The 22,377-nt window shown below is 39.0% G+C and overlaps 1 protein-coding gene across 1 annotated transcript in view; it reads right to left on the bottom strand.

Moving 5' to 3' along the window:
* TRPC6 (transient receptor potential cation channel subfamily C member 6) overlaps window positions 1–22,377 on the bottom strand; it is a 113,801-nt gene that overhangs the window by 42,945 nt on the left and 48,479 nt on the right. The window contains exon 2 of the mRNA XM_087756789.1: window positions 5,579–6,353. Within this exon, the coding sequence (XP_087612915.1) occupies window positions 5,579–6,353 (775 nt within the window). The remainder of the gene's footprint in view (window positions 1–5,578; window positions 6,354–22,377) is intronic.

Here is a 22,377-nt window from a genome sequence, read left to right as displayed (position 1 = left end):
CAAAACAGTATGTGAGGAGACCATTACTCCACAGTGGAGTCCAATGCCTCTCGGTAGTCTCAAAACAAAAATCATATATGATCATTTATTCCAATGAAGAATACGATTTTTTTGGAGTGTAGTCCTATTTACCAAAATGAATACTTAATGGACACTTTTAAAAATAGCCAGATACCCCCATTCACACTTTGCAGAATTATCCTTTCTGAATTTAGGTTCTGTACACAGTATTACAGTGTATTTTAGCACCCAGTAAATTCATCCATAAATTCCATTGGTTTATTTTCTCATTTGCAAATGTAATAAAACAGCTTCCCCTCCTGTGAAATACTGCCACAGCTGTGATCGGTGGTGGCAGCTGAGCTGAAATCTCCTCAGCGGTCAGGTTACAGCAAATGAGCTTTGGGGAACGGAGCGGTGCCCAGCACCACCGCCGCCGCCCCAGCCACGGCACAGGATGGTTGTAACACAGCAGAGTCGGCTGAAGGCAACGCACATCCCTGCTCCAGTTCACAGCTTGTTGTCTTGAGATGCATTCCCTTATGAAGAATTTATCCTTTCAGGGAAGGTTATGCAGGACAGATGGGATGATAATGTCTTACACTGTTACGGGAAGATTTGTCAGGGTCTGAACACAGGGAAGGTAGCTCTAGCTGAGCAACTTTGTTTCTAAGAAATCAAGTGTGTTAACTTGCAGAGACTACTGCACACGCTGCCTTTTGCCCCTTGTCTCTTTGGTCCGCTTACTTAAACATGTAGTGACAGCAAAATTGATCAATACACTCTTCTTGACCTCTCAGTGTCTCCCTGTCACACGTGCACAGAAGCCTTCTCCTCCCTCAGAGTCTTACATCTCTTATCATTAATGTGAGCCAAGGGAATGTGGTAATTTGTTTATTAACTTATTTTTGAAAATGGCCAAAGGCACAGGGATAATTCCACGAGTTCTCCTTTACTGCAAATTGTAAACTTAATGAATTTAAAAACCAGTCCTGGGAGACTTGAGAAGGTAGTTAGTAATTAAATTACAGCTAGAGGCTCTAAAAAGCATCAGCCCTTAATTCTGCAATAAAGCATGCGTGTGCTTGATGTTACGCATGTGACAACGTTGGTTCAGGGCTCCTCATCAGCTTAAGAAAAACCCAATTTTGCCAAATTTTGGCACACCAAGGACAAGGGGGCAGCACTGGCTGCTCCCACTCTGCAAAAGGAAGGTGATGATTTGGGGTGAGTGCTGTGGGGGATGAGGAACCAGGGGAACAAGATGCTGGTGGCAGAGGAGTGACAGAAGGGGTGGGGGTGACAGTGGCTGCTGCTGAGAGGGGTCACCTGCCTTTGGTGGTAGGAGCAGCTGCAGACTGTCTTGGTGTCCCCGGTAAGGGAGCAAGCAGGCCACAGTCACTCTGAAAACTTCAGCTGACCATGATTTGCCTTACCTCTGACCATGTAAGCAGGAGAGCATGGCCAGGAGAGCAGGAGAGCATCACCACAGCCGTTTCTCCCAGAAGGAAGAGGCCTTCTCCACGCAGCCTCCTGTGACCAGTCACAGGCTCCTGCTGTCCCCCAGACTGTGCCTGGGATGAAAATGCTCTCAGGACACAGGCTGACACTGAACCCCACAGATGAGATGGAGCAGTGCTCTAAACCACGTCGTGGCCCTGCCTAGTGAACTGTAGAGGCCAAGACCAGAAACACGGGTACTGCTATACGAGGATTTAGGATTTCACAGCACCTTATGAATGTAAATGTTGGATTTAGGCATCCTAGTAGGTAGATAAACACATTATTCCCCTTACAAAGGTGGCTCTTACTCCTTCAGTGCCTCAGCTCTTCTTCGCTAAAAAGTGATGTTAACTTTTCTCTAAGAGCACTGGCAGTACCTGTAATGAAGACTGGGACCTGATTTCTGTAATGGGGGTTGTATAAATGAAAACAAACAGAAAATCAGACTTTGAGATGATAAATTGAATTTTGCTTGTCATCGGAAAAGCAAACTCAGATGACCTTATTAGGGGTGTTAATTTACAGCAAAAAGTAACATATCTACATTTATTTTAAAAATACCTTTTCCCACTCCATCCCGTTAAACAATAAAACAGTGTGTTGCCATTATAGCTACAGTGGACTCTGTACTAGATGCAAATCTTATCCATGTTGAACAGCACTGGGCCACAGCTGTCCCTCTCAAAACTCCAGGCCACATCTCTGCAGGACAACATTTGTCAGATATCATCTACATCCTTATGGACATAGTAATTAGCTCTAGGGTGGGCAAACAATTTTGATGACAGAAAATACAAGTGCAATCCCCCAAAACAGTATCTATACTATTCTACATAGTATCAGACCTTGTAAAGCTGCACACTTAGCCATGTCATAAAAAGCTAAATTGAATGGTGTTCAGAAAATCCTGAAGATCTCAGAATTACTCAGGAAGCCTGAATTAGCTGTTTGCTTGGTAGAGAAATATTCCTACACTGTGCTTGACACCTCTGTCCACTTAGTCTTCCTTCAGAAGTCATCTACTTTTTCTATTTTTACTCCTAATAAAGAATGATCCTCCAAAACACTTGTAAAACAATACCTGCAACCAAATGTAACAGGCATGTAATGCTAGATACCATCGCTAGAGGTTTGAAGCAGACAGATGTTTATTCCAGAGAATAGTGGTTTCCACTGATTATGGCATTTCCTATTTTGCGTAAATCACAGTTTCATGGTCAATGTTATCTCTAACCGTAACTGATGGTGTAAGACAGGAGAGAGAAGTAATTTATAAGACAGTCATGAAGCAACCAGCATCACAGTTCAGCATCAACCCTTTCCATTGCCTCTGAGGAAGACCTGGGAATTGTCTGTGCCACTGGTTGCTGTAGGCACCCCACTAGGAAGCTCCCTTGAAACAATACCCCCTCAGCACTATAAAATAGGTCACTTTTAAAACAGTGTATTATTAGAAAGTTCTATTTTCCTTTAGGCAAGGTTTTAAATACTTCAAATGGCTCAGGCAAACCCTAGGCAAAGCTAAAGATTTGCCATGTCCAGCTAATTTATGCATTAAAAATATATTTTTTTTTATTACACTAACACATGTAAAACATTTTTATGAAAACTACATTTTTACGCAAGGACTACACTATCTGGATAATTGTAGCAAACTCCTGAAATAAAGTAATGGCAACAATTTTTAGATGAATTGCTGCAAGCAGGGATATGAGCTTGCAGGAGCACAAACAAGCCCGGGCTCAGTGAAGACGACAGCGTCCGTTTCCTGCAGCTTGTACACACAACCTTCCTACTGGCTGCACTGAACCTAAGGCAGGTATTTCTCAGTCAAGCCCCCAGCCTGTCTAGATATTGTAAATGTCATCACTTATCAATAGTGTAAATGTTAACTCTCATCAATGCACATATAAATGTACTCCCTTGTCTTTAATATTTATCCAGAACCACCACATGATTTTAGTACCTACAAAAACTTTCCCAAAAGACCTTATGTTGCCAGACGCCTGCTCCTGGTGAAACCTTAAATTAAGGGAGGGTTAAATTTCTGTGTTGCCTTGTGCTCCTGCTCCTCATTGTTCCTGTTCACCTTCACTCTACTCTAAAGAGTACGTACATCCCCAGCAGAGCCTGATTAATGCCCAGCAATATGGAGCTGCTCTGAAAAACAAAAGTCACTCAGGCATGAGCCAGGTCACGCTGAGGACGGACCTCCTCGTGGCACTTCAGGGCAGGCTGCAGAAGCCTGCTTTTTGAACCAGCCCACCTTTTCTCACCTGTGTGTTCCATTCCCTGCCCTGGTGGCACCAGGGACAAACACTGCACTCCTGGTTCACCTCGCCAGTTGTGTACTGCAGCATACATTTGAAGGACACTTCTTGCTGACAGTTCCAGATGATGATTTTATTTATCTTTATAATAATCTTAGCTTGTGTCGCTCCAACTGCAGTAAACAGAGCTATACAGTCCCTACAAATCAGACATGCTATTTATCTCAACATAGCTGTGAACTTAACGGGCTGCATTTATGGTGTATGAAAAATGTTTTTCTGTTCTGTTCTAAATTTACCCCCCTTTAAGTTAATCAAGTCCTTTTGTTCACATCTTCAGCAGCTGCTAAAGTGAAAGAAACAAGAGTATGTTTAAATACTCTTCTCTGAACTGTAGATGAAAGCACTGGATGAAATCTCAGTCCACTGAGGTCCTAAGGATTTCTGCCAGGGACTTCATGGGGCAGCCTTTCATCCTCTGCTTTAAGCTGAAATGCCCTTCCCAGAATTTGGTCTTATTGCTATAAAATAAAAATTATCCTCTGCTCCTATTTCAGCTGTTTAGCTGCTGTTTTTAAGAAGTCCTCGTGCATTCCCTCTCCAAGAAATATTTCAGCTTCCTACAACAGATTGGTGCCACAAAGGTACACGTATGCGAACAAGTCAGTAGTAATTAATTCAGAATTGCAGCATGTCAGCTCAGGTTGGCTGAGCAGAGACAGGTTCACAGCCTTGAGAACTGTGCCGCTGCTAAGAAGATTAACATTAAATATTGATCATGGCAACTTCAAACTCTTCCTAACACAATGTTGGAAATGATTTTCTTACTGCATTGGAGGGGGTTTGATCCCCTGCTAGTGAAGTCTAGATATCTTGCTCTGTCACAGCAGTATCATATACTAGCATCTGCTTTCAACAGGGTCCCATAAGGTAAACCCAGTCCAACTGATTTTAGCTAACTGAAGTCAGAATTAACACTGCTTATGTTGGCACAAGGCCTGACTTTGCATTTACTGAGAACAAAAAGCTTATATTCTTACGGTCTTAACACAAATAAACTGTGGTAAATATTTTTGTATGTTTGCAACATTGTATCTAAATAATTTAAAAAAACCCAAAGAACATTCATGCTTCAAGGATCTAAGTGGCCTTGAATTTCTGGGTCTCAACTATTTTTCCTTTTTAATCATGCACTTCTGTAACATTAAAAATTCTACATGACACTGAGAAAGTCTTTAACTTCACAGAGTTCACATATAACTAGGCACGAATAAGTAAAAAAGAAGAAGAGGTTAGTAGAAACACCAGAGAAAAGCAACACATTAAAAAAGGGCAAGAATGACATTACTTAAGAGTCCTTTTAGTAAATAACTGTAAAACATTTTGAGAAAGCTTCAGTCCAACTACAAGAAAATAATGAGACTGTATGAGGATTTAGTAGAACCATGCAATTTGGCTTGCGTAAGTGACCAAAGTGTCCCACTTCAGTCTCCTCTTTCATCTGTCCTAAGCCAGCTTCACTTATGGGTTTGAAGGGACTCCCTTACTATCCTGCCTGATAGGAAGTGGAAAATGAGTTCACTGGCACCTTCTACAAAAGCAGTATGAATTACAATCCACACAGAGCAATAAGACATTCCCAAAGACTTAGATTTCCCGTTCATTAAACAATTACTCATTTTCCCACATTATCCTGCTGATTTGTGAAGATGATGCTGATCTCTTGCTGTTCAAGGAATGGGAGAAAGACCTTTGATTTGACTTTGCAATTCTGTGTCTGCTAGAATCGGTATCCCTCTACTCACCTTAAACTCTTTTTCAATGTTGGCAAGCACAGCCAACTCATTGCTGAGCTCTAAGGCAGTCATTACAGGGTCTTCACTGGACAAAGACAGATAAGCAGGGCTGGCCAGACCTTTGTAGGCATTGATTCTGGACCTAGAATGGCTGAAAGAGTCATGCTTTTGTTTCTGATTGCATTCACTGCACTTGCAGAAATAGTCATGTGGCCTGTCGATCCGAGCTCCTTTTCTCAGCAGAGTGTGGACAATCTCATACTCATGGCAGTGAGCGGCCAGAATGATTGGTGTAACATCATGGGAAAACCGTGTGCCATCTTCATCATATGCATAGAAGTCATCGTGCTGGAGCTCTGACTGGCTAGGACTCAATGCAAGCCTCTTGCCTTCGGCAAATGCAGGATGGTTTAGGATGGCTTCCACTATCCGAACGTAACCTTTGCTAATAGCCAAAAGCAAGGCATCCCCAACCCGAGACAGGTTCTCCTTCTTCAGCAGGAGTTCTGTGATCTCCAGGTGCTCATTGGCAACTGCCAGCTGCAAGGCGTTCTGCCCCATATAGTCCACACAGTTCACATTGAGTGAGGGACATTCTTCCAGCATTTTGCGAATCACTGGAATATTTCCATATTCTGCTGCATCCAAAAAGCGCTCCTCTTCAAGAGAAAGACTTGTTGAGTGGTCATTAAACATATACGCTGGCCCTCGACCGGCCTGCCTCCTCCCCTTCTCCCGGAGAATGGTCTGCCGTCGTAGCGCTAGTCTGTTCTCGTTGCCTCGGCTGTGGGGAAATAGAGAAATTATTAGTTTTGTTGCATGCAAGGGCATATCCATTTTAAATAATAATTAATAGAAATATTTTAATCATTTATCTGCTACATATTTTTAATGCAGCAGGGAGACCAGAAACCTTGACTTTGATGTACTTGTTTTATTTCAACAAGAAGAAAAAGCCCTAGTCAATCATAATTTAAGACTACACTTTTTTTGCTTATTTCATCCTCCACAGCTTTTGCATAATTTTTAGTGAAGCTGGATTGTGCATCATGTTAAATAGGTCATAGAATAACAGTTTTAAAGGTAAGGTTCTTTCTCAGGTTTACACAGAAATCCCTCTCTGTTTTTCCAGCACTTGTCTATCCAAACTACTCATCATCATTTGGCATCCCACATATCCCCCTGATATGTATGGTCACTTCACGAAAAAAGTGCTTCCTATTTTAATCTAGGCAAGACAAAAGCATTATAACATTTTTACATGCCAAGATCTCCCTTTCTGATTACAAGAATATTTTCAACATAAAACATTCAGATACGTTTGAGAATTGCTTCAAGAGCGAAACTACTTTTTTTCTGGATGAATGTACTACTTTCTGACACCTTTGCTAGACCTAGCAGATAATTGGAAGGACTTCACTGGAACAACCGAGTAACAAAAAAAAGAACATCAGATCTCAAGTTCGTTGTTTAAATATGTATTTTAAATACAAAGATGACCTGGAGAGTAGCGATGACATGCAATGACTGCCTAAGTCCAGAGACAGCTGGTATCAACAGCACAATATAGTGAGAATAGCGCACATCTGCTCAGCTGGTAGGAGAAGTCCCAGTGACACCACATGAGCCTAGGTGCCCTCAGGTGGCCCTTCTGAAAGCAGCCATCCCCTCAGGATGCCATTCACCCAAAGCTCTCTATTTGGTCTGCTTTGGTGCTAAGTCACAGCTCAGAGTGAAGACAGGTCATGGTGTGAAAGGAGTCAGCAGTCGCGGGATGAGGGATGAGGGACTGCAGAGCACAGCAGGGAACACAAGCATGGCTACTCTCTAAATTGTCTTCTGCCTCAGAAAAGCAAGCAGGCTGACTTCACTTGCTCTTATTATTCTTATTGCCATCACTGCTTCAGCAACTATCTAACTTACATTTTGGATCTGGTTTCACCTCTTCACCCTGCTGATGCTTTTCTGACATCTATAATTGAATGCTCAGTTATAAATTGAATTGGTACAAGATAAAAGCCTATCGACTACATTGTACGACATCTGTTACCACCCGTCTCCATCATCCTTTTCATTATTACAGTTCATAACCTTGATACCCTATTTACTCTTCCACTCAGTGGCTTGTCACCAAACCCTGCCAATTCTTGCTTCGTGATAGCTCTGAAATGTTGTTCGTTCTTCTACTACTGAAACCCTCAGCCATTCCTCACCTCTTATATTAATTATTCATTGCTTAATTAATAATTATTTAATTATCAAAACATAAAGTGAACCATATCAAAGCTAAGTTTGCTGAGGAATGCTACAAAATATGCTACATTCTCTTTAACAAGAAGGAAATCTAATTCATGACTTATTTCAGTCAACTAAGATCCTAGTCCTCAATAGAAACTCAATTGCACATCATTTTCTCTCCTAGAATTACTCTGCTAAACTACATAATATTCACTACAACTTCATCTTTTTTTCTTTTTGAATGGTAGTTTAATGATTCTTTACATCCATATGCTCAAATACACTTCACTACTTCCAGTATTTCCCACAAAATAATAACCACGAGCAATATTTTATTCATTAAATACTTACTAATGAATATGAATTTAAGTGTTTAAATGACAGCAAAACAATCAGTCCTTTGTGACTCAAAATGTCTTCACAGAAAGTAACATTACAAGATATTATTTCTTCTAGTTTGTTTATATTTAACTTTAGTATGAATTTCCTTTTTGCCTCTTGCCTTCTCAGTTCCAGAGATATAGTCCTCTGCAGCATTGGAAATGCTTCAAATTGCCAGTGCCTTAAATCTAAAAGGACAATTTTTTTGCAAGATAATCACAGGTATGGAATGCGGAATACATCAACTATAACATTGTTCAATATTCAGACACAATTAATACCGTGCTACAATGGCAAGTTTACAGTCTTAGTTTGGACTATGTCTATTTTCATAATATGGAATAAAGTTAGATCCCATTCTCTTCTACTTCTCAAGATCTCTATGACGGCTATCTCAAGTTACTGTGGGTTCAAAGCATATGAGAGAGCATGGATATACACTAATGTCTTAAAGGTGAATATGCTATATTGAAATTTTTCCATGCATTTTTCCAGATATTTAAAAAGAAAAAATATTCATATTTGTTGAAAAGACAGCCTTTGGAGAGGTTTCATAGAAAACATGAAAACTGAAAGAATGAAAATGTTACTGGCATCGGTGACAATACTGGTGCCAAAAACTGAAATTCACTACATAGAAGCCAGTCTTTTGATATACGTACAAATATTTAACTGGAAATGTGTGTGCTAAATTGGAACAGGGATGAAATGGTAGAAAGGAGAGATCACAGCAGAGAAAGCGGACACCAGACTCCCCAGTTTTAAAAGTTATATCTTAAAGGGCTGTAATGTAGTTCTGAAAAGTTTCTTCAAAGATGGAATATGAGAGTGTATTGGTAGGCTGAAAATCAGATGGGAGACAGGAAAGAGATGGAAGTTAAAGACAAGATGAGGGGGGAAAAACGAGAAAGAAAAGAATGTAAGGGGAAATCTTAAAACCTGCTGGGTTTTAAGATTTATGCACTGAATAACTTTTAAGAGATGACCATAGCAGGACCACAGGGAGACAAGTTCCCTAATTTCCACAACAGAGTTAGTTCTCAAAAAATAAAGGACTTAAATACGCCAATGAAGTTAATCCTACAGTCAAGGGTTTTAAATCGGGCTATATGTCTCTTGAGTTTTATAGCTTCCTGGAAAAAAGAAGCTCAGTGTAATAATCATAAAATTTTGAGAGAAAGTGTTTAGTTGATTCTGATCAACTGATCAGAACTGATTTTCATCCACCATTGCCCTTGCATATCCAAATTGTGCAAGGCTTGGAAAAAAATACATTTTTATTGTGAAATGAACTAGAGCTGAAGTAAAAACAAAAATGCGTACTGTAGGTACGCATCTTGTACAATTTAATTAAACATGGTTTGGTTTTAGAGCTTAACTGATAAAAATTAAAGTTTCTCTAATGTAACATAACAAATTTATTAAAAAATGGATACAAAAACCTTGACTGTACTGCTTTTAAGATTTGTAACAAATGCGATATCATGGCAGTTCACTGAATTGTGAATTGCCACTCCTTCTTAGGAGATATTTGGAAAGCAAGTGTACCTGGGTCAGACAGTTGTCAGTAAGATATATAAATGTTTTTTAACTAGTCTTTTCTTCTACTGCACTTTTAATGAACGATCATATTGTTTCTTTGATGCATACTGCTTTGCCCTTTTGGCATTCTATAGCTGAGTGTAGAAATGCAAGTTAGTAACATAGGAGGCAGGCCTAAACAAACAGGAAGAAAAAAGCATGGCTTGGTCAAAACCAGCATTTCTAGATGAAATATAGATAAGAAAGGTGACATCTAAAGTGATTACTTTAAAAAGGAATACTTTTGATATCAGTTTAGAAGAATATGCAAGCTTACAAGATTCAACCCATATATACAGGAAAACTAGGATAAATATAAAAACAAGAGCATATAGCTTTTTTCTGAGCTACAGTTCCACAGTTCATAAGATTTGTATTTATTACTAATAAAAAAGTTCGCTTTTAAAAGGAATTTACACATAGCACTAAATATTGCCCTGCTGGCATTTAAATATTTTGTGTTATTTGAAAGAAGAGGAAATGATTCTCTGCTAACAATTTGGAAAAACTCTTTATTACAAAATATCAAATAATTAAACTTATTATGATATGTAATAGTTACATGTAGCTATAACTGTGCTTCCATCATTTAGATTGCTTTGATATTATATAGTCAACTGTTTATTTGACGTATATTTGACTTGTGTCTCCTGTTCCCACTTCTTTTACAGAAGAAGCTATAATGCTGTTTGGATTCCACAGGGCTAAGCAAGTTAGGGTAGCAAAAGGTGAAAACATCCATCTCTGTCTGAGAAATCACTGTATGGTTTAGCTCTTGACTTGAATAAACTGTTACAGTCAGGTTCTTTTGTAGTACCAGTTGCTCAGTTTCTCTTTAAGTTGTTTTATGCCATATGTAAGCACTATCACAATAAGAAAATGCAAGTTTTATTATTCAAACGAATGGTACTTCTTTTCAGTGTTTGCCATGGAGTAAGAGAACTCCAGCTGAAATGGAATAGCAGGACATGTTCTACAGCAGTTAATGACACATCATGTAGGTTCAGGTTTCCAGTCCAATTAATGAAATTAAAGTAAAAAATTCTATTATATCCTGATGAGTTCTGAAGCTATTAAGCCTCTTCCATAGTTCTTTACTCTGCTCAATAAAAGCCATTATAGGTGTTGACATTTTCTCAGCACAAGTTTTGCAGCTGACTCAACTGGCAGCAGGAGCAGGCAATGAGTAAAGTAACCGATGTCTATCATGTACTGATCTTTAATCTATTTCTTACATTTAGCAAACGAAAAGCTTTGAGAGATTTTAATTAACACAAGCAGAGGTCAGCATATCAGCTGCTGTAAGTGTCCTTATCTCCACTTCTACTGCCTGTGCTTCTACTAACTCTCATCGTGGCTACTGCAATTTCCCTCTCCATGGACTCGTCAGGCGTTAAGATGTGATGACCATCTTCTAACAAAAGTCACTGTAGTATCTCTCACCTTAGAAATCCCCAGAGCATCTATGCTTCCTCTACCTTATTTCACCTCAATTCATTCTAAAGACCCAAACCACCATGTTTTAAGAAACATTTGTTGCTTTGCTCCAACTGGTATCATGGTTCTATCTCCCTCAATCCTTACTCAACCAGTTTCTCTCCCATTCCTTCCATGTGGGCTGTGACTGTGTACATGAAAGCTCCTCCTGCTAATATCTCCTATCCAAAAAGGCATGCTGCATCTCCTACATAGCAAGGGAAGTGTTCGCAAAGACTGAGTTCAGTTTAATGAGGTTAATCTCTCCAACTCCTACAGTCAGTAAAGGCAAACAGACACCATGAGACCAGGATTCAGAGCAGGAACTCCATCTCTTTGTAGATTATCTACCACGTATAGGATGGTTAGCATTAGGTATGTTATGTTTCTGTTAGCCTAAGATAAATAGCCTAAATTCCCCACACCTGCTCAACTCATGATAATAACCCATCTCTACTGCTTATCCTTATCCTTCTGATTCTCACTTTTGGCAGAAATGTTGATACAATACATACGCATGCAAAGATGGAGTTAGGAAAGTTAAAGTTCAGCTGGAGTTAAAAGTAGTAAAGGATGTGAAGACCAGCAAAAATGTCTTCTGAAAATACACTAGAAGCAAAAGGAAGGCTAAGGAAATTCATGTGGACCCACTGTCCAACAGACTGGTGGACCCAGTGACCAAGGACATAGGTGAGACTGAGGTACTCAATACCTTCTTTGCCTCAGTTTTCACCAGTAAGGTCTTTCTGCAGACCTCAGAGGTCCCCGGCCAAGTAGCAGAGTGAAGCATCACCTACATTCAAGGAAGACTGACCTGGGCTACAATTAAGCCAACTGGACCCACAATCCTGAAACCTTGCATCCAAGGGTACAGAGGGAGCTGGCAGATGTCATTGCAAGGCTGTTCTCTATCACCTTTTAAGGTGCATAGCAACTGCAGGAATTTTTACTCATAGGAAACAGGTTTTCCCAACTTTCTTAGCTCCCCATTGGCTTCGCAGTTTTGAATAAACTAATCACTGAATTGCAGTAGCACAATAATCTGAAATGCAGAAATCATCCTATTGAGCAGCATGCTAGCAAACTGTCTTGAGCTGTCTTGAACTGCTTCTTTCTTCATGATGTGTACAGCAATCATTTAAATAATTTATAATGAAGTTAATTAACACACAATAAATTCAGCCCATAAAAATATAATAATTTTTTAAAACTCCTTCAAAAAAATAAAGATGCATTCAGTGTACATTCAGATCTTATCTAAACTGAGAATAACAGTATCATTGATTGAAAATATATATCTTTATCTGCCCTGCAAAACTAATCCAGTATAAAATTATTTTGCTAGCATTTGATCCTTATAAAGTGAAACAACCCTTCAACAGGATCACAGTCATTATTTTTTCCTGAGATGTCAACTGAACTTCAGTTAACCAGCCAAAACCTCCAGTTCATTAAACAATTTCTCTTTCATTTTTCAAATAATAGAAAACAATTATATTTCTATTCCAGCAATACATTCAGTATGATTTATCAAAACAAAGAGTAATCATTGCTAGTGAAGAATACTTAGAATTAGCCTGTTTGTCCAGTAGCATTTCCTCTTTCCTTGCCTCTATTTAGAAGAAAATCATTGCTTAAATGGGAGATTAAGTATATGCATTCCCTAGACACTAACTCATCTTCTAGAATAGAGCTTATTACAGAATGAAATAGAAGATTTTTGCATTGTTTGCTGGACTGTAGCATGTGTGATGCAGAGCTCTAGAATCTCCGTGTAATCCATTGTGCCTGCATCAATGTATTTTATATGTATGAAATAAATTTCCTGCTTTGCTCATATGCAATTACAGTTAATTAAAGTTAAGGGTCTACAATTAAAACCGGTTCCTGCAGCACAAGACTGCAAATATGTTTAATTGTAACAGAAAAGGCAAATTATTCTACTTTATTATTTCTGCTTAATTAGATACACACAGTAAATATTAATTCAGGAGTTTGTTAAGAAGAATAGAAGATATTTGATTGCCTCCAAGAGCAGGGAAAGTAATTTGATGATCCAGAAGAGCATGTTCAGTCCTGTTATGTTCTGATGTTCTTACATTTATTTCACCTTTATTAAGGTCTTTCCAGTCCATTTTTTATCAAAAAGATGCCCACGCTAGCACCTATTGTCACAGATTCTGGCCACATAAGTCTTAAAGCCACTTGAAACCTCAGCCTTCCCAGACTACTGAATAACTGTTTTTTGCAACAGATTATTAATGCACTTTGGGGGAAATGCAGTCTAAATGACTGTACTTATTACTATTTATTACTACGAGCCAGCATGACCAAGCCTGGAATGCTGTCATTTTGGATACTACATTACAGGAAGGAGTTCTACAAAATAAGAAATTAAATGCAAGAGAGCAGCAGGGGTCACACAGTCTCTACTGTATTTTCCACTTTAAGCACGTAAGGTCGATTTTGTGAATTATATAGGGTGATATTCCACTCATCTCACTTCTACTATAGAAACAGTAGGATTCTAGTATAAATTAGTCATCTTGATCTACTCTGTAGATAAAGAAGAGACAATTCTCCTGTCTACCTTTAATATTTATTTTAGGGTATCATAAATTTTCATGTGGAGCACCTACATTTTTCCATTGTTTAAAAAAGAATCCTAGCTGATTAGGTGAGATTAAGGCCTCCTTTAATGGACATAATTTAGTAGGCACACAGACCACAGAAGGACGATGGAGTCAAATCCCTTACAAGTACAGATACCACCTCAAATAATTCCCATTAAAATATCAGGCTCTGTCTTAAAGGAAATTCCTGTCTTACTGGAATTGTTTTTTCTCTCACTAATCCCACTGAAAGACTAATCCAGAATTTGATTGTTCCAGCAGTTAGAAGCATTCAGCTAATTTTCAGCCTAATTTTAATAATGGCCAATTTATACCTATCTGTTTTTGTTTAGGAATCAGAATTCTATTTCAAATTAAGTAGCACTTTCCCCTGACAATGGTTACCTGCAACACACAAACAAATAGCAATCATATCCCCTCTCAACCTTCATTTTGCTGAGCTAAATCAAGCTCATCTCATTTCCTGCTATGTCCATGCAGTTAAACCTGCCACAGAACAAAAACCCGCCCAAGAACACCTTCCTGAACTATACAGTAATCCCATGTGTCAGTGTTTGTAGTGAAACGATTAGCAACCATTTTGTGTTAAAATGTACATCTTTGGCTATCTCTCTGATGCATTTACATCCAAGAAATCGTTTAGGCATTACAGATTCCCCTGTGAGCCAGAGAGAAGTCTTCTGCCTTTGCTGACCTTCCTTAATCAGGTGTCAGACAGTAAGTCTCTGATTTATGACCTGAAAGAACTGTGACGGAAGATCGAATTTCAACCCTCAACTCAACTTTCACTATGAAGAGTTGTGGAGCTGGGAAAGTTTGGGAGTGGGAAACAATTGTGAGCATCCACAGCATTATAATACAAAGTAAAAAGCTTTTTAGGAGAGTCTGCAATAGCTGCTACAGGCTGAACAAGCTTGCATAGTGACAGGATAGCCTCCTCCTCTTTTTCCTTTACTCATGTAAAAGAGTTTATTATACCCTAAATTTACTGTGTAAGAGTACCCTGTTAACTCATTTAAACTTGTGGTTTGGCTTACCTTCAAAAATTTGTTACCTCTGGAGGAAGACTATACAACTTCTTAGGAAGTTAGAACATATAAACTCACAAAATCCAATTATGCTTCTGTCTTCATGACCATGCTTTATTAAGAGACACCACACTGAAGTCCCTTACTTGTGTATATGAATGCAAAACCAGACATAATGCCTGTAGTTCTCATGAAGAGAAAATAAACATGTATTCATATATACTGCCAGCAATACAAATCTACAGGCTGGAAGAACGGCAAGGAAAAAAGGCGGTTGAGACTGCTGCCGGCATCCTAAAGAAAAATACTAAAGTCATAAAGATGAATACTCTCAGAGCAAAGTAAATGGAGAAAGTAGAATTATGTCGCCACACTGGCTTAATCACAAGCTCCTCAATCTCCTGAAGTTCAAGAATTTTGAAAAATGGCCAGTTACTAAGCATGAGAATAGTATCCACTGCTTGTTGAAACTCAAGTAACTGGCTGAAACAATGTTGAAACCATTAGTAATCACTTCTGAATCATCTCTGTGGGTGAGCTTCCAGGAAACTTGAACAGCCATGGACCTTTTTTAAAAAAAAGAAAAAAGCCAATGTAAACTAAATCAATAATTGTAAAAATTAATTCTCACATGCTGTTGGTAAACTGTCAATAATTAGTAATTAGCTAGGAGATCAGATAAGAAGTAACACCAAATAAGACCATCAACACCAAACACCCAAGAATAAATTATCTTGAAACAATCTAATTTCCTTCTGTGACAGAATAAGAAGCCGTGTGAACCAGGCAGGACCCATATATATGTTACAGGTCTTCAGTAAGGCTACTGCTGCCGCCACACACGATATTCTAACAAGCAAACTAGAGAAAGAGGCTGAATGAAATTACGAAGAGGAAGCACAGTTGGTTGGAAACCTGTAGTTATCAATCCAAAGTTATAAAGACAAGCAGCTCAGAGAATCTGACTTAGATCTGGTATGACTTAATATATTCATTACACGTGATGGATGACGGAAGAGAAACTCCATGTTTTACAGTTGCATAGGAACTTAGTCAAGGAGGGATTGAAAGCAGGAGGAAAGCAAGGTTAGGATTTTGAATGGGTCTGACAAGAAGTGATCTGAAATAAACACTACGCAATTTGAAAACAAGACGTAAAAAGTTTTGCACCTAAGTAAGAATAAGAAAGCACACATTAAAAGATGGGAATGGCCTAGGTTAGTTTGGAATAGGGATAGGTACGAAATAATATTGGTGTGCCACAAACTTGTGGTGACACAAGCCCTGCACTTCGAGAACAATACAGACCGACTGCCATTAGTCTAGAGAGCTAATCAAAGGTCTGGAAGACATGAAATAAAGCACAAGTAGGTTTTGGTAATCTAGGGAAGACTGAAGGAAGACAGACAGTGTTCAAAGCAATTTTGTAAAAGGAAAGGAATAATTTGTTTCTATTCAGGTCTGGGATTGGTAGGCAACCTGTAGCTCCGAAGTCCCTAAAACTTGATGGTGAGAAAATATTTCAGAGGCAAAAGGATCATTTGGATGTTCTATTCTTCTACTCTTCTTTATCATATATGTATATAAGATAACAAAATACGTAATATATAACATAATAATATATATAATTTGCATGACATATTTTATAAAATTATATATTGAGATATATATAAAATACATAGTAATGTGTATAAAATTAAATAATATATACTTAGTCCAATCAGAGACAGGATGTGAGCTTAGACAGACACATGGTCTGAACCTGTATGCGATGCCATGCTATAGCACAGAAAGCGATAGGTTGTAGAAAGGAAGATTAGATTAAAATTCTCAATGTAAATACAGTGAATGTCTGGAAGCAAATATCTGAAAAAAAATTGGATTTTCCATCACCAGAGATCTTGAAGAACAGTTGAGATAAACACATGGTAGGAATGGTTATGGGACAGCTGACCTTGCTTGGTGGAGAGGAATTGGCTAAGATGTCCATGTCTCTCCTAGCTTTATTGTCTACACTTTGATGCTGCAAATTATTAACAGGGACATATCTGTCTCACGAGAGAAGACAAACCCCTCAGACCATGTTCTTCAGTACTCAGGCTTCTTCTGCAGTTCTCCATCATCAGTCACTAAAGCCGATGACAGTCCCACATCCCGTACTGCTACAAAGCATGTGCATGCAGCTCTCACAAGATACGTCTCTTTCAGGAAATTAGTAACAAACTACAGGCCATGACAACTCCCTGGCTTGAATCTGATTGTCGAAGTTAGAGCCTGTACAAACTGAAGGTATGCAAAGTGTTGAGTGTTGATAAAGACTCATTTCACAGGCCTGGACACTGAGTCCAGGCGCTGGTTATTACTGTCCCCAGGTCTGAGCTCAGCACAGCGCGGCTGGGGGAGCTTGTGGGGCCACCACCCATAGAGTGTCAGAGAGATGTTTATCTTTCACAGGTAGCAAGATGGCTTCTTTTGCTGGTGTTTTCTAACTGGAATGATTTTTGATCATTCCTTGATCTATTTCATGATAATGGGAAACGCGTCTTAATAACATCCACTTCAGTATAAAGGCACACAGTTCCTCCATAACCCTTAGAAGCTGGTGCTAAAACATAAGTGGGCTAGAGCTGAAGTGCTGTAACTAACAAGCTAAAACCAGCTGTGGACATTTACAATAAAATTTCCAAATAATCAATGACAGCATTAGAAGTGAGGAAAGCCCATAATGAACATCCCTTAAATATTTCATTTTGCAGCACTTGAAAGGTACAAATAAGAGTATTTCTACTTGTGTGTGGTTTTTTTTTTTTTTTTTATCAGAAGACATACATCTAACACCAAGTATGAAATATGTCATCTTTAAGACTGTTATTTGAAATTATGGTTGAAACTGATGTGTCTTCTGGGACTGCCCTGGAGGCACTTCTGCGACCTGAACTGTCATAGCTTTTTGTTTACATACTGCTGAGAAGTGTTTTCTCCAAGCTGACTTATTATGTTGTGCAAATGCTTTTGTACAGAAGCAGATAAAACCAATTTAATTTTAGAGAGTATTTCCTTGTCCACAGCTTGGCGAAAAGTTCACATCTGTTGATGTGAACCTGGAAGGGTCCAACAAACATTTCCTTCAGGGAACAGCAAAAGATTTTTCTCTCTCCCGTGGAAAGTAGTTCAGTGGCTATTTAATGGCTGATGGAGGGAAAGCACACAACGTAGGGCAAATGACCATTTCCCAGGCTCCTCATTTCATTTGTCATTCTCCCCACTTTCTACCCTGCTCTTTCATTCCAGCAATAAAGCTGGTGACTTACTATTGATGAAGCAGCTGCCCACCACTGACATGGGAATGACGAGTAAATAGAGAAGTTTAGGGAAATGATTAAGAAAACAGTGTCTGGAGAAAAATGGTCCAAGGCAAAAAGGTAACTTGGAAAACTGTAACTGAGTCTGTTTAAAGGAGATTTATCAGAAACAACAAGTAAAAGGTTGCTTGAAGCTTTTAAACAGAGAAATGGGATTTAAATTCTTTCCTAAGAATGAAAAAGGAGAGAAGAGAGCCCAGAACCTGTTTTATACCATACTTGCAAGGCAAAGAAAACAGAGCAGATTAAACAGCATAGGATGGTAAGGCAGGACAGATGACACTAAGAAATGGGTTGAGACTGCTTAGTATGAGGGGGCAAAAGACAGCTTTTTATTTTTATCATCCTTTTCTTTGGGGTTAGTGTAATTTTAAGCTTTAGATGACTACTATGGAATCGGGTTTTGTAGGTCTGAAGATCCTGTTGTACCTGAGCACATGCATCATTTCATGCTGGCTGCTGAAAACTTTTGACAATAAGCCTTAAATATAAGCTTTGAAGCCTAATTTTAGGGTCATTATTGAAAACCTGAATTGCCATTTTCAAGTACTTGATCTTACTCAGAATGGTGTCTAGCTATGTCCGCAATACTAGTTCCTTTACATCTAATACATACCCACTAAAATATTTTTCCTCAATTGTAAAAAAATGCTGAATGCATTCACTCTTTAAAATACATTTTAATTTAAGTGTAATTGCCTAGTTTCACAGCTTATTTGATCAATGTGCTACTCTGAGGTTGTTTAAAGCCAGGAAGCGTTTTTTTCCCTGGTTTCTTGCAGAAGGTGGCAAAGAATACCGGTGTGCGCCCACCAGAGGGAACTCCTTACTAAGCTTGGCACTTGATAACACCAGTATTTCCCTCTATACCCAGCTTCTCAATGGAAAATTTATAGGTCCACATTCCTTACACGTTTTCCAGGAAGTACCTTCTGGTGCCCGCTGCATACTTTTGTTACATCCTCTACCGCTCTGGAGACAGACCGTCCAAAGTTTATTGGTTTCAGCAACAGTAAAACAAAGATCAAAAAGTCTTAATAATTCAAATTAAAGCTAGCATTTTAGCTACAAGACTGGAAAAAAAGCAAAGTTAGAAGCAAATAAAATACAACATATGACTTTAGCATAAATTTAACAGCTGGCTACTTTACTAATTTGTGTTTCTTATATGGAATACCTAAAGTACATCACAACCTTCATTGCCATGTGTTTATAGAGATATCCCACTTCCAGCATATTCCAAAGGATATGCTAAATTCTGTATCTATTCCTACAGTCTTATGAACAGCCATTTTGAGATGAAGGAACTCATTCTGCAATTCCCGAGGTATCGATATGCCTTTGGAGCTGGGGCTTAAATAATTTGTATAGGTTCTATCTGAGCTTGCATGTTTTGCAAAATTGAATGTCCTGTGCTTTGTTCACTCCTCAGTTACCAGGCAGTGTCTAACTTTGTTACTGCAGTTGATGGTTCTTTTTGAGGTTCCTTCTGTTAGTGCTGGAAACTATTTCCCCTTTCGGAAATTCAGTCTTCTGGTCAAGTGCTTCCTGACCAGTTCAAGCCATGTCTTTTATAGAGCTATTAATACTGTATAGTACATGTGCTATGCAAGCAGTCTGCTGTGCTCACCATCTCTGGTGAGTTACTGGCTTTCATTACTCACCTCGTTATGAGATGACTATCAGTAGTTGCTGCTACCACGAAGACTACTGTAGATAACAATTGCTAGGTGACTGGCTGCCTCAAGCAAGCTTCTCCTTTCTATTATCACTGAGGTTTCTGTGTTAATAAGCTACTGTAGTTAGCAATCTAAAAATTCAAGGTCTGACTTTATCCGAGATGGCAATTTAGGATCCATTTGTTTACGTAGGTACGAGCCCACTGGAACGGTCTATCTAGTTCATAGTAGATCCACCACTGAAATTTCCATAACTCTCCTAATGTCACTTCTTTCTATTACTGTTCTTTCATTATTGCTATCATAAGACTATTCTTGATGAATTGTAGACTAAATCACTGAATTGCTCTGTACAACTACCTGAAAGGAGGTTGTAGCCAGGCGGGGGTCGGTCTCTTCTCCCTAGTAACAAGTGACAGGACAAGAGGAAACGGCCTCAAGCTGCACCAGGGGAAGTTTAGGTTAGACATTAGGAAAAACTTCTTCACCAAAAGGGTGGTCAAGCATTAGAACAGGCTGCCCAAGGAAGTGGTTGAGTCTCCATCCCTGGAGGTATTTAAAGGACGGGTAGACGTGGTGCTCGAGGACATGGTATAGTGATGGATTTGGCAGTGTTAGGTTAATGGTTGGACTTGATGATCTTAAGGGTCTTTTCCAACCTTAACGATTCTATGATTCCATAAAGCTAACAGGTCATGGTTTTTAAAATGAAGTGAAACCATCGTCTAGTTAGAATGATCACAATTAATATAATGACTGTAACACAAATACAGCTAGCTGTCTATGACAAACATGCCTCTATAAACATTATTACATTAGTAATGAAGCAGCAGATGTCAACAAGATAGCCCTTGTTATTTTCTCAGAGTTCCTTAGGAACAAAGTGACATGTAGTTCAAATAAAAGCAAAAGCCACTTCTCACATAGATCTCTGGAATGTTATGCTACCGTGCAGTATGTGCTTTAGTGCTGTGTCCCACTGGTTATAAATAAAAGCACTTAAAATAGAGCGTGGATACTTGTACCGATACTAAAACTGGATACAAACAAAGCAAAGTTCTATTATACACAAGCAACTTGATCTTGGTACTCCCCTGTTGGAAACTCTGTGATTCCTGAAGTGAAATTGTCTTTCAAACTATAAATTACAGACAAGGTTCAGTGTTTCATCTCTCCAGATCCGATCTGGTGACACAAAATGTTGATCCCATAGAGATGGGAGGACAAATACAATTTTTTTTAGCTTCAAAAGGATTAAAATTGGTTTATATTCAACTAAACAGATTAATTCCTATACTGTCATAATTTATATGGTGCAGTGGCTTTGCTAACTGCTTAGTAAATTAGGTCAGGACGTTGTTTCATGTACATTCTTGCAGAAGTACTCCCAACCCTCTGCTCCGCTTTGGCTGCTCGTTGCTACTCTCGCACCATGCCGTTTGTTATTCTGACATAAGTACTGGGGCATCTCCAGGTTGACCTCAATCAAGGAGGTTATCTAAATGAAAATTAACATTTCTGGGAAAAAAAAAAAAAGCTTACTCTAAGCCCAGTTCTCCGACCCAGTTTATCATACAGATGCAAACCCTTGTGCTGGCCTATGGTAGGAGGCAGTGTGAGGACAGGAATCAGTGGCAGGGAGTGAAGAGAGAGGGAGACTGGATTCTCATGGTGACAGTGGTTGTTAAAGTCACCCCGAAGTGTACGTAAATCTATTCACTAATGCTACTTAACAAACATCTACAGTAAAACCGGTTTGTGCCACAAAGACTACTGTCTACCAAGTTGCTTAGTACGACTTCGTTGTTTGCTTGTCCTCTCACCCTGTCCATTGCACCACCCTGTTTTGCTTCATGTTATATTTATATTGTGAGCTCTATTAGTTGGAACAACAGGGTATGATGCAAAATATAGGGGTTTTTTTCAATCAACATTTTGTATTCACTCATCAAGTGAATAGCTAGATGATCTAGAAGACAGGTGAAAAGCAGTATAGACAATATCATTTCATGTGGATTTTCTCTATCAAGCTCTGTGTTGTGGTGGCCCATGTCACAACCGCATAAACAGAACCTGGACATATTATTCATATTTAAATCAGTAATAGTGGTTCTTCAGCTGATCTGCATTAAATCCTGAAAGCAACTACATCTCTAGTTTTAGTGAATACTAAACAGAAGACAGGTTGAAACCTATGGGTCCAGATGGGACAAGATATTTTCTGAGCATTTAATGCTTTACTATCTGTTCATTGTCTCCAGTCCATAAATGTATATGCTTGTGGTCCCCTTATCTGATTCCCTGCCCCCAGGTCTGCTCATGCACAGCTCTCTTGCTCAAATCTCTCAGTCACCATAAGGCAGCTACAGAACTTCTGCTACTGAGAATCCAAGAGAATGGTCGGGAGCCTAGAGAGAGCAAAGCCCCAGT

The sequence above is a fragment of the Nipponia nippon genome, unplaced genomic scaffold (genome assembly GCF_047370975.1).
Source record: "Nipponia nippon isolate SJK-2023a ecotype South Korea unplaced genomic scaffold, ASM4737097v1 scaffold_2, whole genome shotgun sequence".
Classification (NCBI taxonomy): Eukaryota; Metazoa; Chordata; class Aves; order Pelecaniformes; family Threskiornithidae; genus Nipponia; species Nipponia nippon.
This window is presented reverse-complemented; position numbering and strand designations above follow the sequence as displayed.